The sequence below is a fragment of the Spea bombifrons genome, chromosome 6 (assembly GCF_027358695.1).
Source record: "Spea bombifrons isolate aSpeBom1 chromosome 6, aSpeBom1.2.pri, whole genome shotgun sequence".
Classification (NCBI taxonomy): Eukaryota; Metazoa; Chordata; class Amphibia; order Anura; family Pelobatidae; genus Spea; species Spea bombifrons.
The window spans coordinates 1,438,926-1,453,118 of record NC_071092.1 but is presented as its reverse complement, the minus strand read 5'-3'; the positions used below and the strand labels follow the sequence as shown (position 1 = coordinate 1,453,118).

Below are 14,193 nucleotides of genomic sequence, written 5' to 3'. Positions count from 1 at the left end.
GTGAAGCGCTGCTCCAGATTCTGGGGTCCTGTGTCTCTGGGGTGAACCCCCCCCTCATCGTTCTTGTACCCCCCGATGGACTCTGCTGGTGCATTTTGCGTGAGATTTGAGGGTGAAAGCTTCGCTAATTCTCTCCCAGAGGGGTATTTCGAGGTTTCAAGGATTCAAGCCCAGGACTTGGGAATTACCCTCTACCTGGATCAGCATTGATTGGGGGGCAAATATCTGAGGACCCATTCCCCAAGAGGATCTGGTTTTAGGGTTCCAGCTTTATCAATCCGGATTAAAGGGAGCCTGTGATCCTTCTAAATCCAGGGATAAAATCACAGACCTCACCTCCTCTGGGGTTTGGATTCTCTGGAGCTGCAGGGACCTTTATTCTGGATTTAACTCAAATTTGGATTATTTTATTGCTCTCTGTGATTGAAACACAATGAAGGTAAGTTTCAGAATTTGAGTATACATTTCTGATAAAAACCTCAGTTTTCCCCAATTCCAGACTGTCCACAAAGCACCCCTCACTAATTATTTTATATTACCCCATATTGAATAAATACCTTATTACCCCTTCGTGGGGGGGGGGGGAGAAGTTCTGATTATAATATCCGAAACTATTTTGCGACATCATTTGGGTGAATTCAGTTTTTTTGTCTTTTTCTTGGAATATTATTCCTATTTCATTATATTTTGTGTACACAGGGAAGCACCTTTTAAATAAATACGGTAATCCGTTTTTTTGGCTTTTCCAGGACCTGGTAAAACTATATATAGTTCTTTGAAGGCAATCTGTAATTTTTATTTGTCTTTGAACGTCTGTTACAAGTTAGGAACTAAGTACAGCAGTAACTCCCATCATTCTTATGCAGACTCAAATACCTAGAAAGCCAAAGTTTTTTCTTCTTTATTCACCTTTTTGTTGTAAACAACAACAAAAAAACTCTTCAGCATATCATCTCAGTTAAAGCACATACAGTCTAGGCACCTGATTTTATTGATATATATACATTTTACTATGACAGAAAATATTGGGGTCTCTCTGTGACCCTAAAATTGTATTCTGCCCGTGGTATCTGACATAACCGACCCCCTTATTAGATTGTGGAGGGTACTGGTGGGAGTTAAAGGCTAGGGCATTTGGTGGAGAGGTTCTCATGTAAGATGATACCCCCCAAAACAGTTTATTAAATAGGGGGATCAGAGACCCTCATACAGGAGTGGAGGGGGCTGCTTATTTTAACAATAGTCATTAAAACTTCTAATGCCAGACATTACTGTAAGAGCCCAAACCCCCAGACCATGTCCCATCATTCTGTGAAGCTCCAGATCCACCATATGAGCTTGTAGAAAACTTGCTAACTGGTGTCCAACACTTAGGGCAGCTGAGCTGAACATGTCACCGGTAAGACCACCTTATCACAAAGGAAATGCTTCAGGTCAGGAGCAGAATCTCCCCTTCTAAGTGTTCTCCCTATACCCACATCCTATTGCCCTAAGTACCCAGGGGAAAAGCAGGGATGTCATGTTACAGTCCAGCTGGAAGGTGAGCTGTGGACATCTTGTGGCTGATGATGCCCCCTACTGGCCGGATATATATTGTCTCCAGCCTAAAAGAGCATCCCAAACCATGAGCCACGCGCAGGGTTAATGAATGGGGTCTGGATAAACTGTTTGTAGCATTTTGGAAAACTATGTTAGCCCATAGTGTCCTCGCCACAGCCCATTATCCACCCTGCTGCACCCCAAGCTTCTTGTGGGGAAACCCCACTCAAGGGCTTGGAGTGGCAGCTGAGAAAGCATTGTCCCTGCAACATACAATTCACATGCAATAAAGGTCCCAACCACTAATTCCAGGTCCCATACATGTACAGAGCTTGTTTGGGGCTACCGTGTCTCAGAGTGGATAATAGGATATGCAGTCCTCAGCAGCTGGTGTGTGGGGTGTCAAACCCTGTCCATAGCCCCTGTGATGGTGGCTGGTGGTGCCCCCTCAAAATTCTCCACCCCACTGCTTGCCCTGTAAATGTCTTTAAAGCCATGGCCAAGCTCACCACGGATCCAGAGATCACATAAGGACTCCTTAAACACGCTGAGCCCAGGGCCACTGATTCGTTTTTGGGTGGCACTGATGCTTTGTGGTAGACCCACTTGCGCTTACACATAACCTTTTTTTGTTGATGGAAAGGTTACTTTCTAGAAGCCCCTTTTATTGGAAAACAAACTTTTCCTTTAGGTCTGATCTCTCTCCAAGAAGTATATTTCACATCTAAAACAGTTAGATTTCATTGTTCAAAAAATTAAACCACCTTGTATACTTGTCATTTAAGAAAATGCTTCAGCTTCTGTAGTTATTTAACCCAACGCCTCTAATCTATAAATCACCGAATAATTCCTTGTACATAACAAGAGTTTTCTGGCTGTTATTTTAATATTTAATTCCAATTTTCTCAGCTACCTGAATGCTGTTTATGTCCAAACTGCTTTCTTAGAATCATAAAATTCCTGTATATTACATTGACAAGTATATACACCCCTTTCCTCACCCATCCCCCACAACATGGAATTAATTGCATCTTTTTCTTAAGTTCTGCAAACTCCAGAATGAGAAGGGGGCCCCCATGTGTTGAATCCAAATAAAAAGCAGACCCCCCTAACCCCACCAAACAGTTCTCCCAAAAGACATTTTATAGTCTTAAGTCTTTGTATGGAATTGTATCCACACTTTTATTTGCAAATCTGGTTTTACAGTCTCATAATGCAATGATGAAATGCAACATATTAGATGAATTTAGAAATGATTAACAGGAGTCTTTAATCACATATGGCATTAGATCCTTTATTTTTTATTTCACCAGAGCCCTTAGATTATGTATTCAAAGAAACGTATTTCAAGAAGAAACCTGGCTATTGGTTAATTTAATAATTTAAAGGCTTCTTAAATTTATTTTAAAATATCAGGACTATGTTTAATATTTCAACTGCCATGTTTCAATTTATTACAAAAATGAAATATATGATTTTGCTGCAACAAATTCATCTTATTCATTCCAAATGTAATTAAATGTTGAGCAATTTTACAATCTACTTTCTTAGATGTCTCTGTGTATACACAGAGGTTTAGAATAAAAAAAGAATGATTATCGAAAGGCATCATTTATTTTGTACTTAAAACAGTAGGAATTTAGGTAGAAATCTGTCCACAAAATGCTTGGTATACGATTTGATTTACTAAGTATTATAAACCATTCAAACACCTAATGTATCAACTTGAATGTGAGTTTAGATATAAAAAACAAACAAAAAAAACCAACAAACCTAAAACCAGAAATGAAAAAAAATTGCCCCTCACCCCATGAAAAAAACAATGTTTTTTTTTCTCTCATTCATTTTGTTTCAGAACTTTTAGTGTTTTCAGTGGAATTAAAGATTACATTTTTGGATTTGTACTTTTTTTTTTTTAGTTCCCAGCATTATAAACATATTTTTGCATGCAGTGAAACATTATTTGAAACATTGTATTTTTATGTTTTTGAAAATGAAACTTTTTTTTAATTGAAATATTTTCAGAAACAAACACAATGAAACACTTTTGTGAACTGGGAGCTGGATACATTTTATACTTTCTAAAACTATCACAGGGTTCGGTATAATGTGCTGATAATTAGCTTTATGTTCTGATGATTGATGAAGCAGTTCCCCTGAAATAATTGATATCATTTCCCCCCCTGGGGGGCTGGGTGTGTTATAATAATTTCTGGGTGGTAATGTTTTAAGGTAGGGGCTGGGTGATAAATAGATATGGGATACCGAGGGATATTCTGAGTGTGTTGGATTGTGAAATAAATGCAATATATAAAAATGGGGAATGTTGTCTAAATACAGTGAAAACAATTATTTTAGGGTTTGTAGAATGGTGCTATAGCGTTTATAGTAAGCTATAGGTATATAGACTGGGTGAGGACAGGCAGGGATTCCCGGCAGAGATGGTTGGGGCACCAGATATAAAGTTTCACCAGGAGAAATACCAGGTTTTAAAAGGATCTGTTGGGATCCGCTGTGATCTTTTATGGGGAGGAAGATAAAGGATGAGATGGTTGGTGTTACTGGTCACTGGGGCAGACTCTTCTGATCTGGAATCTGCCTTGGGGTATTTGGAAGAATATTTGTGGAGGGAAACGTTTATTGCTCAGGGGTTTCTATCAACCTCTTGGTCAAGGGCTTCAGGAGTACAATACCCAGAAAGGCATTTTTTGCAATATGTTTGTTTTTTGTTTTTTTACTTTTTTTCTTTTTTGTATCATTGAAAAGTTTAGGTATTTGCCTAAAATCCATCCCATTTTTTTCCTTCCCCTTACAGAATATCTAGCAGACTCATCCAGATAGATTAGTAATGAGTATTGTGGTCCTGACAGCTGTGGGATTGCTCAATCTCAGTGTTGTTAGTAGTTATTACATGTCCCTGATATCCTTTTGAATCTGTTAGCAGGCAGGAGGCTGGTACAAGAAGGCTCATTAATTAAAGCATTATATCCCAAATCTGCCCTGAGAGGGGGAGGGGAGAGGGCTATACACTCCCTGGAACAATGTGATTCTCTAATTCCCATTTGGGTTTAGAATGCATCATATCCCTGTCTGTCCCCATCATCCCCAAACAAGCCCAAAATATACGGACACCCCGACAATTGCCAAATTCCATTAGAGGGTTCGTGCTTTTTTAGATTATAAATGATAGTCCGGGTGTGTAAAATAAATTATTTTGCACATATATTAGAAAAATAATTGCATTTGCATATTGCCAATTTTTGTTAATTCTTATGTGATTTTAAAAACTGTAACAGAACATAGAATTCTATTTTGCAATTATATCTGGTATTTTCTGTTCCACCGGATTTTTTTTTTATTGCATTTTACCTTTTTTTTTTTTTTTTTTTATATATATATAAATCCATTACAGTTTTCTATAAAATGCATATTTATTTTTTTCAGAAACCCTTGGGATTATTAAGGGGTTCGGGATTTGGGGTACCTGGCAGTGCAATGATCTCGAGGCACCTTGTGTTACTCTTGGTCACCCTGAGTTGTATGTCTCAGGCTGTGGTGAGAGCCGGTTCGTGGTGGTAAGTAACCCTTTCATTATCTCTCATTTATCCAAAAGAACTGTCGCTTCTTTTAATGTAATTTAAAAAAATCACTAAATGTCTGATTTATTCTGCAGATTAGAGAAATCACCGGGGTTTGTTTAGAATATTAGTAACAGGGCGGTTTTCGGTTTTTATTTTTTTATTTCTTTTATTATTATACGAATAAAGGGAAAAATAAGCAGCTAAAAATAAGGCAATCGCCTGCTAAGGTTTTGTAATATTGATTTGACAATTTTAGTTTTTTGAAAAAAACTTTAAAAACAAAAATCAGTTTGGCTAAAAACTGAGATTGACAAAAATATAAGGACGTATTCATTTATTTTCTGTAGATCTGGATAAATCATGTTTTAGGATAAAAAAAATGCACTGAGATGTTTTTTGTTTTTAAATCCACGTTTAACTCTTGGATGTCGGCGTTAAACATAGATTTGTTTGTTTGTTTGTTTTTATTGCTGAATGATACAATGAAGTTCAATTTTTCAATGTTTCCTTAAATATTGTTGTTCACCCATGGTTCTGTGATTTATTGTTAACCCCTTATCTGCCAGCGATTTCACCTGAGCTCTGGTGTTTCGTATTAAATCGTTTTACAAAAACATTTTACCCTCGGAGTCTCTGTTGCTTATGTTGGGAATCCCTAAAAATATCTGGCCTCCTGGGTCTCTCTTTTAACTAAGTCCCTGACCAGGAGTCTGAAAACCCACTCGGGCACTTTAAGGGTTAAGATCCTCAAATGTATTTAACCCCTAATTTATTATAATTATACACACTCGTATCTAAAGGGTTAAAATCCTCATCTCAATTTATAATATAGACCCCTGGCATTTGAATGGTTAAAATTCCCACCCACCTCCAGCCTCACCGTGTCTACTGTCTATATACCCCTGTCTCTAGCAGGGGGTGGCTTCTCCGGCGTTTGAAGGGTAAAGTTTGTGACCCCCTTTGTGTGTTTTTGCCTAGGTCCCTGGCCATGAATCCGGTGCAGATCCCCGAAGTGTACATTATTGGGGCGCAGCCCCTGTGCAGCCAGCTGTCCGGCCTCTCCCAGGGGCAGAAGAAGCTGTGCCAGCTGTACCAGGACCACATGCAGTACATAGGGGAAGGGGCCAAAACGGGCATCAAGGAGTGCCAGTACCAGTTCAGGCACCGGAGGTGGAACTGCAGCACCGTGGACAACACGTCGGTATTTGGCAGAGTCATGCAGATAGGTAAGAGCCGCTCCTTACCCTTCCATTCGCAGGGGCGACGCCAACATATTCAGCAGCGCAGTACAAAGACCACACTGCCTGTGTAGAGAGTCCTAAACCCAATGAGCTGACAATCTAAAAGCGATCTGTAATATTTTTACGGGTGGTTTACACTGTATACAAAAAAAAAAACTGGCTTCATATTAACTTCATATTCTGTTTTCTGAAATCTAGATTTAGACTTCTTTGTGTTCTAGAAAAAAAAACTATTTAAAAATAATAAGGTATGTTTTATTTACAAATGAATTAATCTCCGCACGGTTATCCGTATTAACCCCCATTCAGCCCAACTAGACTTTAATTTAATCGAAATTCATGCATTAAATTGTTTTGAAGACTAAATTGTAAAATCTGCGCAGAATTATTACTGTTAATGCAAATTCATACAGTTGTACAATAGATGATTTTTAATATATATCTTGCATCTAATAATTCAAATATGGATAAATTCCCTCATTAAGTCCACATTATCCTTTATCTGGACCCATGAGATTTTCTCCTCTTCTGGATTGAGTACAAATGAAATCCTCACTATGTGACAGCCCAATGCCCCAGACATATTATCTATAAGTAAAAATATAATTAAGATGTCTGGGGGGGGGGTGAGTCTATTTGTTAACCTTTCAGGTACCAGAGTGATCTGTACCACCCAAATCCTATTTCATGCATGACCACATCTTTCTGGTACTTCAAGAGTTAATCAAAAGGCAATTTAAAAAGTGCAATTAGCCACTTAAAGTAACTGCTGCTTTTTATGCCCAAATTCTGAGAGTCTTTGGCTGGGACCTTGAAAGGAGCTTTCATTGAGGCCGAGGAATCGGTGTCGGACAAGGCTTCAGTTTCTTAAACTGACCAGAAAAACAAAATATCCCCATCTATCAGATTTTTTTTATTTCTTGGAAATTAACTGAAATAAAATGAAGGGCCTTTGAAAGATTATCTACTTTACTGAATTCATGTTTTTGGAGGAACTTTTTAATGGTCATTTTTAGTCCATCAGTGTCTCTTAAAATTAGCAAAATATTCCTCATTTTGCACACTTAGCTCTAAAAATATTGTGTATAAAAATTGCACATAAAAGGTGAATGGAGATACATTCCTTGAAATTCATTTGTCAATTAAACCTTCATTTTTTAATATATGCATTTATTATGTTAAGGTTTAGCCCATTAAGTTCATCATTTAGGCTTTTTTTTTTAAATATTTTTTTAAATCTAGGGAGGGAACCTCAAAAAATGGTTTATTTCTGAATTCATATCCTTACAAACACCTGCAGATATATTAAAAAAATATATATATATATCTTATTGAAATTGGTTTAACCCTTTGAGTACCTGGGGGAAACAGAACATTGCAATACCACCAAAGAGCATTTTGGCAAACTTTAAAACTTTAAAGAAGTTTAGAATAATTTGAAGTGCTTCCTAAAGTTTAAGGGGGAAAAACATGCCATGCTTTGTATTGCAGGCTTTGTGAGACTAATGGGTTAACAGAGTATTATTTCCCCCCTTGTAGCTTTTAGAAGAGCTTATCCATCACAAGGACAGAGTTTCTATTTTGTGCCATTAGATGTAAGATCTCAGCTGTCCTGTGGCCTGTGTGCAGCCTGCAGACAATATGCGATTCACACACACATAGTGCTCACATTTCAGGCTCTGCACAGAATATGCTTCTCATCATTTAATATAAACACCCTGAAGGATTTCTGCAATGGCTTTAAAACTCTACATTTTCAGTGTTTCTAAGGTGCATTCTGAGCAAGGGGGTGTTTGTAATACAATGTATGACTTTATAAAAAGTGACCCTTTTTATTGGATACAATGAAACAAAGTATTTTAATAGAATTCATTTATTATGGAAAGTGTTCCCTAAACATGTTGCCCATATTGGTTTCATTTCATAGGAAGAGATATTTCTGCTTCAGGGTCTCTTGGTCTGATGAACAGATACAGCTTTCACTACAACTTAAAAAAATAAATAAAAAAACAAGAGACTTTTAACTCTTTCCTGCAGGGTAATCAAAGTGCCCTTAATCTAAAACTTTTTTCTTGGTCAAAAATCTGCCTGTGAGTTAAAAATATTAAAGGCTAAAATAAATAGAACCCCCCCCCCAAATATATACACACAAAAATCTAGAATCCATTCATGTTTAAATTTCCTGGCTGTATTACCCTCTACCACTTCTGATGGGAGGCTGTTCCACTTACCTACCACACTCCTTTTTGAATCAAGCTTTTATTAAACCCCTTTAAGTGTTTAAATGCCCTCTCTCCCCAAGCCAGACCCCCCAATTGGTTCCTGATCATTTATATCCAGCAAATCATTCACCATTTTAGTTGCCCTCCACTGGACTTTCTCCAGAATGTCAGTAAAGGGTGTACGTGGGGTAACTGGATGTATATTTTCTGTATGTGAATGTCTTGTGCCTGTGGCAATCCATGGCATTAGGGCTCAAGAGCTGTCCTTGTTTTTGCAGGAAGCAGGGAGACTGCCTTCACATATGCCATCAGTGCTGCAGGAGTAGTGAATGCAGTGAGCCGAGCCTGTCGCGAGGGGGAGCTCTCCACCTGTGGCTGCAGCAGGGCAGCTAGACCCAAGGATTTGCCCCGGGACTGGCTTTGGGGTGGCTGTGGAGATAATTTAGATTATGGCTACAGGTTTGCAAAAGAGTTTGTGGATGCCAGAGAAAGAGAGAAGATCTACCAGAAGGGTTCCTATGAGAGTGCAAGGACAATGATGAATCTCCACAACAATGAAGCAGGAAGGAGGGTAAGTCACCCCCAAATAATTGGGGAGTTAAATTAGATGCTTTAATATTTATATCCATTTTCAGCAGTGGTGTCGTTCTTATATTTCCTGGATTGTTACTTAGTGTTTCTTCTGTGTTTAATTAAACTGATATTCCAGGTAAAGGAATAAAACCTGATCCCCTTTTAATGACTTATTTTTTTAAGGAGTAAAGGGTTAATGGCCCACTTTTTTGCTTCAGGGTCTTTCTGCCCCTTTTGCAGACCTGAGGCTGCTGTAAAATAACTCTGATCTCTCCATTTTTTGGTCACTGACCACATTTAGAATTCCTGCTCTATCCTTGATATAAGAGGAGACCAGGGGAGGTTTACTTGGGTTAGCAGAATGGCTCTTATCGGGGTCTTTGCATCCCATTTGTTTTGTGTTCCTATAAGACCAAACTGGTGAAACTCCATAGGGCTATTTCCAAATTCTGCCTCTGATCTGCTGCTTTCTATGGTGTTTTGGGGGTTATTTCTTGTGAGATCTCCAGACCTGGCCAGATGGTCCCCTGTGGCATCTTCCTAATATCTGCATCTCCTAGTTATTGCCACCTGCCAACTAAAATTATGACCCAAATTCCTGAATATGGATGGAAATTGAGTATAAAATCTTTCAGCAACCAATTTTATACACGATGAGGCTTAGTATTTGCCTGGTAGATAGGGCAACCGTAACAGGGACCACATACTGGCAAGGACCAAGTCATAGAGCCTTCAACATTGTATCTTAAGGAGCTATGACTGGTTTGAAACATGAAGTTCTATATTTAATTTAATAGATATTTGCAATAACATAATTAGTGTTCCATGACTGAAACCAACATTCCTTCACTCTGACCTTTTTAAAGCATGGAGTCTTGATGGATAATGAGAGATTATTATTGGGTACGCGTATTATTGGGAACTCATGTGGAATCCATGTCAGTTAATAATATCTATTTTCTTTCTGTGTCATTAAGACGTTTATTGGGTGCTATCAGAATAAGAGTCATTTCCAAGCTCGTAAATAATAATAAGCCAAGGAGCTATTGGGCTAATTAGCCACAAAAGGGACTTTCGTTTTGGTGCAACAGGCATATAAATGGGGTTCAGGTCTTTGCAATATTTGGCTATTATTGAATTATTAAAGCCAATTCGCCAAAGTCCATCGGTGAAACTGAAAATGAATCCAGTGTGGGACATATGTTTCTTTTCGGTGGTGGACATCATAGTCTACACGTCGGGAACAGCTGGCTTTTAAATCCTTCTACTTCTCGGGGGTTTTGGTCCCACCTGTGGTGGGAAAGAAGAAAGCTAGGTTTTTTTTCTTGAGAGATTGCCAAATGTTCGTAGTATAAAGTTGCCAAGAAAGAGGAACATCCTATGAAGTCTTTGGAATGTCTAGGTGTCAAAAGTAACATATTTATGGCTAGGGCAATCTGGCTTCAAGAATTTGTCAAGATTGGGTTCATCAGGTTTATAGTTGGCCATAAACATGGTCATCTCCGTCCACTCGTGAAGAGGCTGCATCAGCACGAGAAGCACTTTGTTTGGGAGTCATTTCAATTTAGAACATAGAGGTGAAGAGCTTCCAAGAATGTCACGCCATCCAATCCCATCCAATCCCCGCACAGTTTAAATATAGACCGAGCTCTGCGGTTGGAGGAAGTCACCGACCTCTTGAAACGTCGGAGATTGACTTCCCATTTGGAATCCCAATTTTGCACCTGGGGAAATCTAGTTCAAGTGCGTGAAAAATATGAACCGTTATTAACCATTTTAACGTTGCCTAAATCAGATTATGCAGTAAGGAATTAGAAATGGGATCCAGTACAAATAAAGCTAATTTCATTGTTTCAGTTTGAGTTATTAAAGATGAAGTTTTTATTTATTTATTTATTTTAATGCCACAACTTTACAAACAGTGAGTGGATCGCAAAGTCCTAAAAACAAAACAAAACCACAATATATATAATGAGTTATGATTTGCCAACGACAGCGCCAGACAAAGGGGATTTTATTTTTATATTGTTTTGGCATTTTCCTTTTTATTACAAGAAGCTGAGAAATCTTACAAATGATTATTTTTGATGAATTACATACAGCAAATGAAACCTCATTGACTCATTAGGTCATTACAACTATAATCAACATTCGTTTCCTGTTAAGTTCGGTATTATCCAAAAATACTAATATTGGTTCAACTATACCAGAGGTGTCCAACCTGCGGCCCTCCAGCTGCTGCAGGACTACATCTCCCATACGCCTCGGCCAGACCCTTAGCTGAAAGAGCATTATGGGAGATGTAGTCCAGCAGCAGCTGGAGGGCCGCAGGTTGGACGCCCCTGAACTATACCTTCAGTTTTTGCTTTTATTAGTAACTAATTCTAGGGCCAAGTATCAAGAATGGATTATTTACCACATTTTTTTTTTGGTTATTTGTATTTGTCAAGAAGATTCTCTAAACTGTTTCTCGCCTCTCCCCCCCCAGGCCGTAAGTAACTTGGCGGATGTTGCCTGCAAGTGCCATGGCGTATCTGGATCTTGCAGCTTGAAGACCTGTTGGCTTCAGTTGGCCGACTTCCGCAAAGTCGGCGACCTCTTAAAGGAGAAATACGACAGCGCCGCTGCCATGAAGCTGAATACGCGGGGGAAGCTCGTTCAGGTGAACAGCAAGTTCAACCTGCCCACCACGTACGATCTGGTTTACATCGACCCAAGCCCGGACTATTGTGTTCGTAACGAGAGTACGGGGTCTTTGGGGACCCAGGGCAGGCTGTGCAATAAAACATCGGAGGGAATGGATGGATGTGAGCTCATGTGCTGCGGCAGAGGGTACGACCAGTTCAAAACGGTTCAGACTGAGAGGTGCCATTGCAAGTTTCATTGGTGCTGTTACGTCAAATGCAAGAAATGCACAGAGATCGTCGATCAGTTTGTTTGTAAGTAAAGACTCCAGATTAAGGACCATATGAAATTTCCACTTCTATTTAAAGAGATCACTTGGGAGGTGCAGTCAGAAGACAACTGGATCCATTTCTCCTTGTATTCCACAACTTTTCTGAAACAAAAAAACCAAAAAACAATTGAAAGAACAGAAATGAAAAAAAAATGAAAAAAAGAAAATATTTATTTACAGAAATAAAGACTTTTAGAGGTTTATAAGTAGAGAAACTATGTCAGAGATGCACAGAATTTGGAACCTGTACAATGGGTGAAAGACACGTTTTATACGGAGACCTGAGTAATCCGGGAGAGTAAATGGGATTGGTCAGCAATCCGTTCATCAGGCTGAGGGATCGACTCGATGTGGTGGTTTAATTCGTTAAACAAGTATTCTGATATTTAATCGCCATCAATACATTTATTTACTGTTCTGACTTCATTATTCTGTTTTTTTTTATACTATTCATTATGTGATATGTCTGTCGTAATGTTGGGAATGCACATTCTATGTTGCATAAAAGTCTTAATTATTCAGTTGAAAAATATCCATAATCAAAATTAAACAACCAGACTTTTTTTTTTTTTTTTTTTTTTATTACCATATTTTTCCCCCTCAATGATTCACTGACGATTCAGGTAAGAAAAAAGTACTGTAGATTAACACTCCACCTACCACCGATAAATTTTTTACAAAACAAAAGTGGTTCGACAATTTTTTTTTCTTTTTATTCCCCCCCCCTTTTTTTATTTTTAAACTCTGTCCAGAATTTTTTTTCTCTTTTTTTTTTTTTTTAATATTTATTTTAGTTCTTGCTGTTTGATATCCTGGATAAATACACATCACACTTTCTTTTTATAAAAAAAAAAAAACATCCGTGATTCACATTTTATGTTCTAAAAACACCTTAATAGAAAATATTTACTATACAGGTTTTTTTTTTAATATATATATTCAACTCATACTCTGCTTATTATCACTATACACTAAATTTGGTTTCATTTATGGGAAATTGTGGTCTGCTGTTTTTTTTTTTTCCTCCTCTATTTCAAAACTTTGTGATTATATGTATATATCCATAAATACTGCCAGTAATTAAATGTATATATTTATTTACACATTTACTTAGGGGAGTTTCTTATTTCACACAAATGTTTTGGATTTTTATTTTAAAAAATCCTTTTAATTTGGTGCCAGGTTCCAAAAGGGGGAGTTCAAAATATAATAAAAAAACAAAACCTAAAAATGAACGGTCCATAGGTCGTAGGAATTAGGAGCTTTACATGTAAAATGCACTTGAAACGATTTCCCATTTCCTTAAAGAAGGGCATTATGGCTACTGGGGTGGGGGGGTCCTTAAGAGTCCCCCAAATCCTCCATAAAACATAACATATTTATTCCTTCATTATAGGGATAATACTAGTTATATAAAAGACCCATTTCCATATAACATGGCACATTTTCAAAAATTGTAAGTTATTTTTATAGACCACACCTTTCACCATTTATTTTTTTCAAAAAATCCCCTTTTCAAGGCTTTTAATTTATTATACTTGCATAATGAATGCAAGAATATAAACAAATGCTAAGTTACATTTAAGTAAGCACTACTTAAAATATTTTGGTTTTTTACATTTTTTTTAATTTTTTTATTTTTTTTTTACATTTCTGATATTTTTTTTTATTTTTATTTTTTTTTTGAGAACTAACCTTACAAAATCCAGATTATCCATTGGAATTATTTAATGTAAAATATACTTTACTTGTTTTCTAGAAATGTAAATCTATGTTCAATTAACTGTATCTTGTACATTGAATGTACATATTTTGGTGCCCTTTATCTGATTTTGTATATTTCACTGGCTTAAAAAAAGGCCAAGAAAACGTATGTGGCTGCTGCCAGAGCGAAAAATATAGAATATAAAATAAAGTTTTGTTATTATTATCAGGTGGTTTGATTTAACCCGTGATAGACAACCCATAACAGCAAAGGCAGAAATGCTGACTTATTTTTTCTTAACAAAAACGTGGAAAATTGCAGAAATGTATATATATATTTTTTTTATTTGGTCTACAAACAGTTTATCACAAATTAG

At 37.4% G+C, this 14,193-nt stretch overlaps 1 protein-coding gene across 1 annotated transcript; it reads left to right on the top strand.

The window, feature by feature from the left end:
- The first annotated feature begins 217 nt into the window (after positions 1–217).
- WNT5A (Wnt family member 5A) lies at positions 218–12,239 on the top strand. The gene is made up of 5 exons (XM_053470052.1): positions 218–439; positions 4,984–5,114; positions 6,099–6,346; positions 8,862–9,154; positions 11,645–12,239. Exons 1-5 carry the CDS (start codon positions 434–436, stop codon positions 12,101–12,103), a joined length of 1,137 nt encoding a protein of 378 aa, XP_053326027.1. The 5' UTR covers positions 218–433; the 3' UTR covers positions 12,104–12,239.
- The last annotated feature ends 1,954 nt before the right edge of the window (positions 12,240–14,193 follow it).

Bases quoted from the DNA above. Each gene is read 5' to 3' on its own strand.
- WNT5A (XM_053470052.1), top strand. The intron at 6,347-8,861 runs GTAAGAGCCGCT...TTGTTTTTGCAG, and splicing joins TGGCAGAGTCATGCAGATAG to GAAGCAGGGAGACTGCCTTC. The intron at 9,155-11,644 runs GTAAGTCACCCC...CTCCCCCCCCAG, and splicing joins ACAATGAAGCAGGAAGGAGG to GCCGTAAGTAACTTGGCGGA.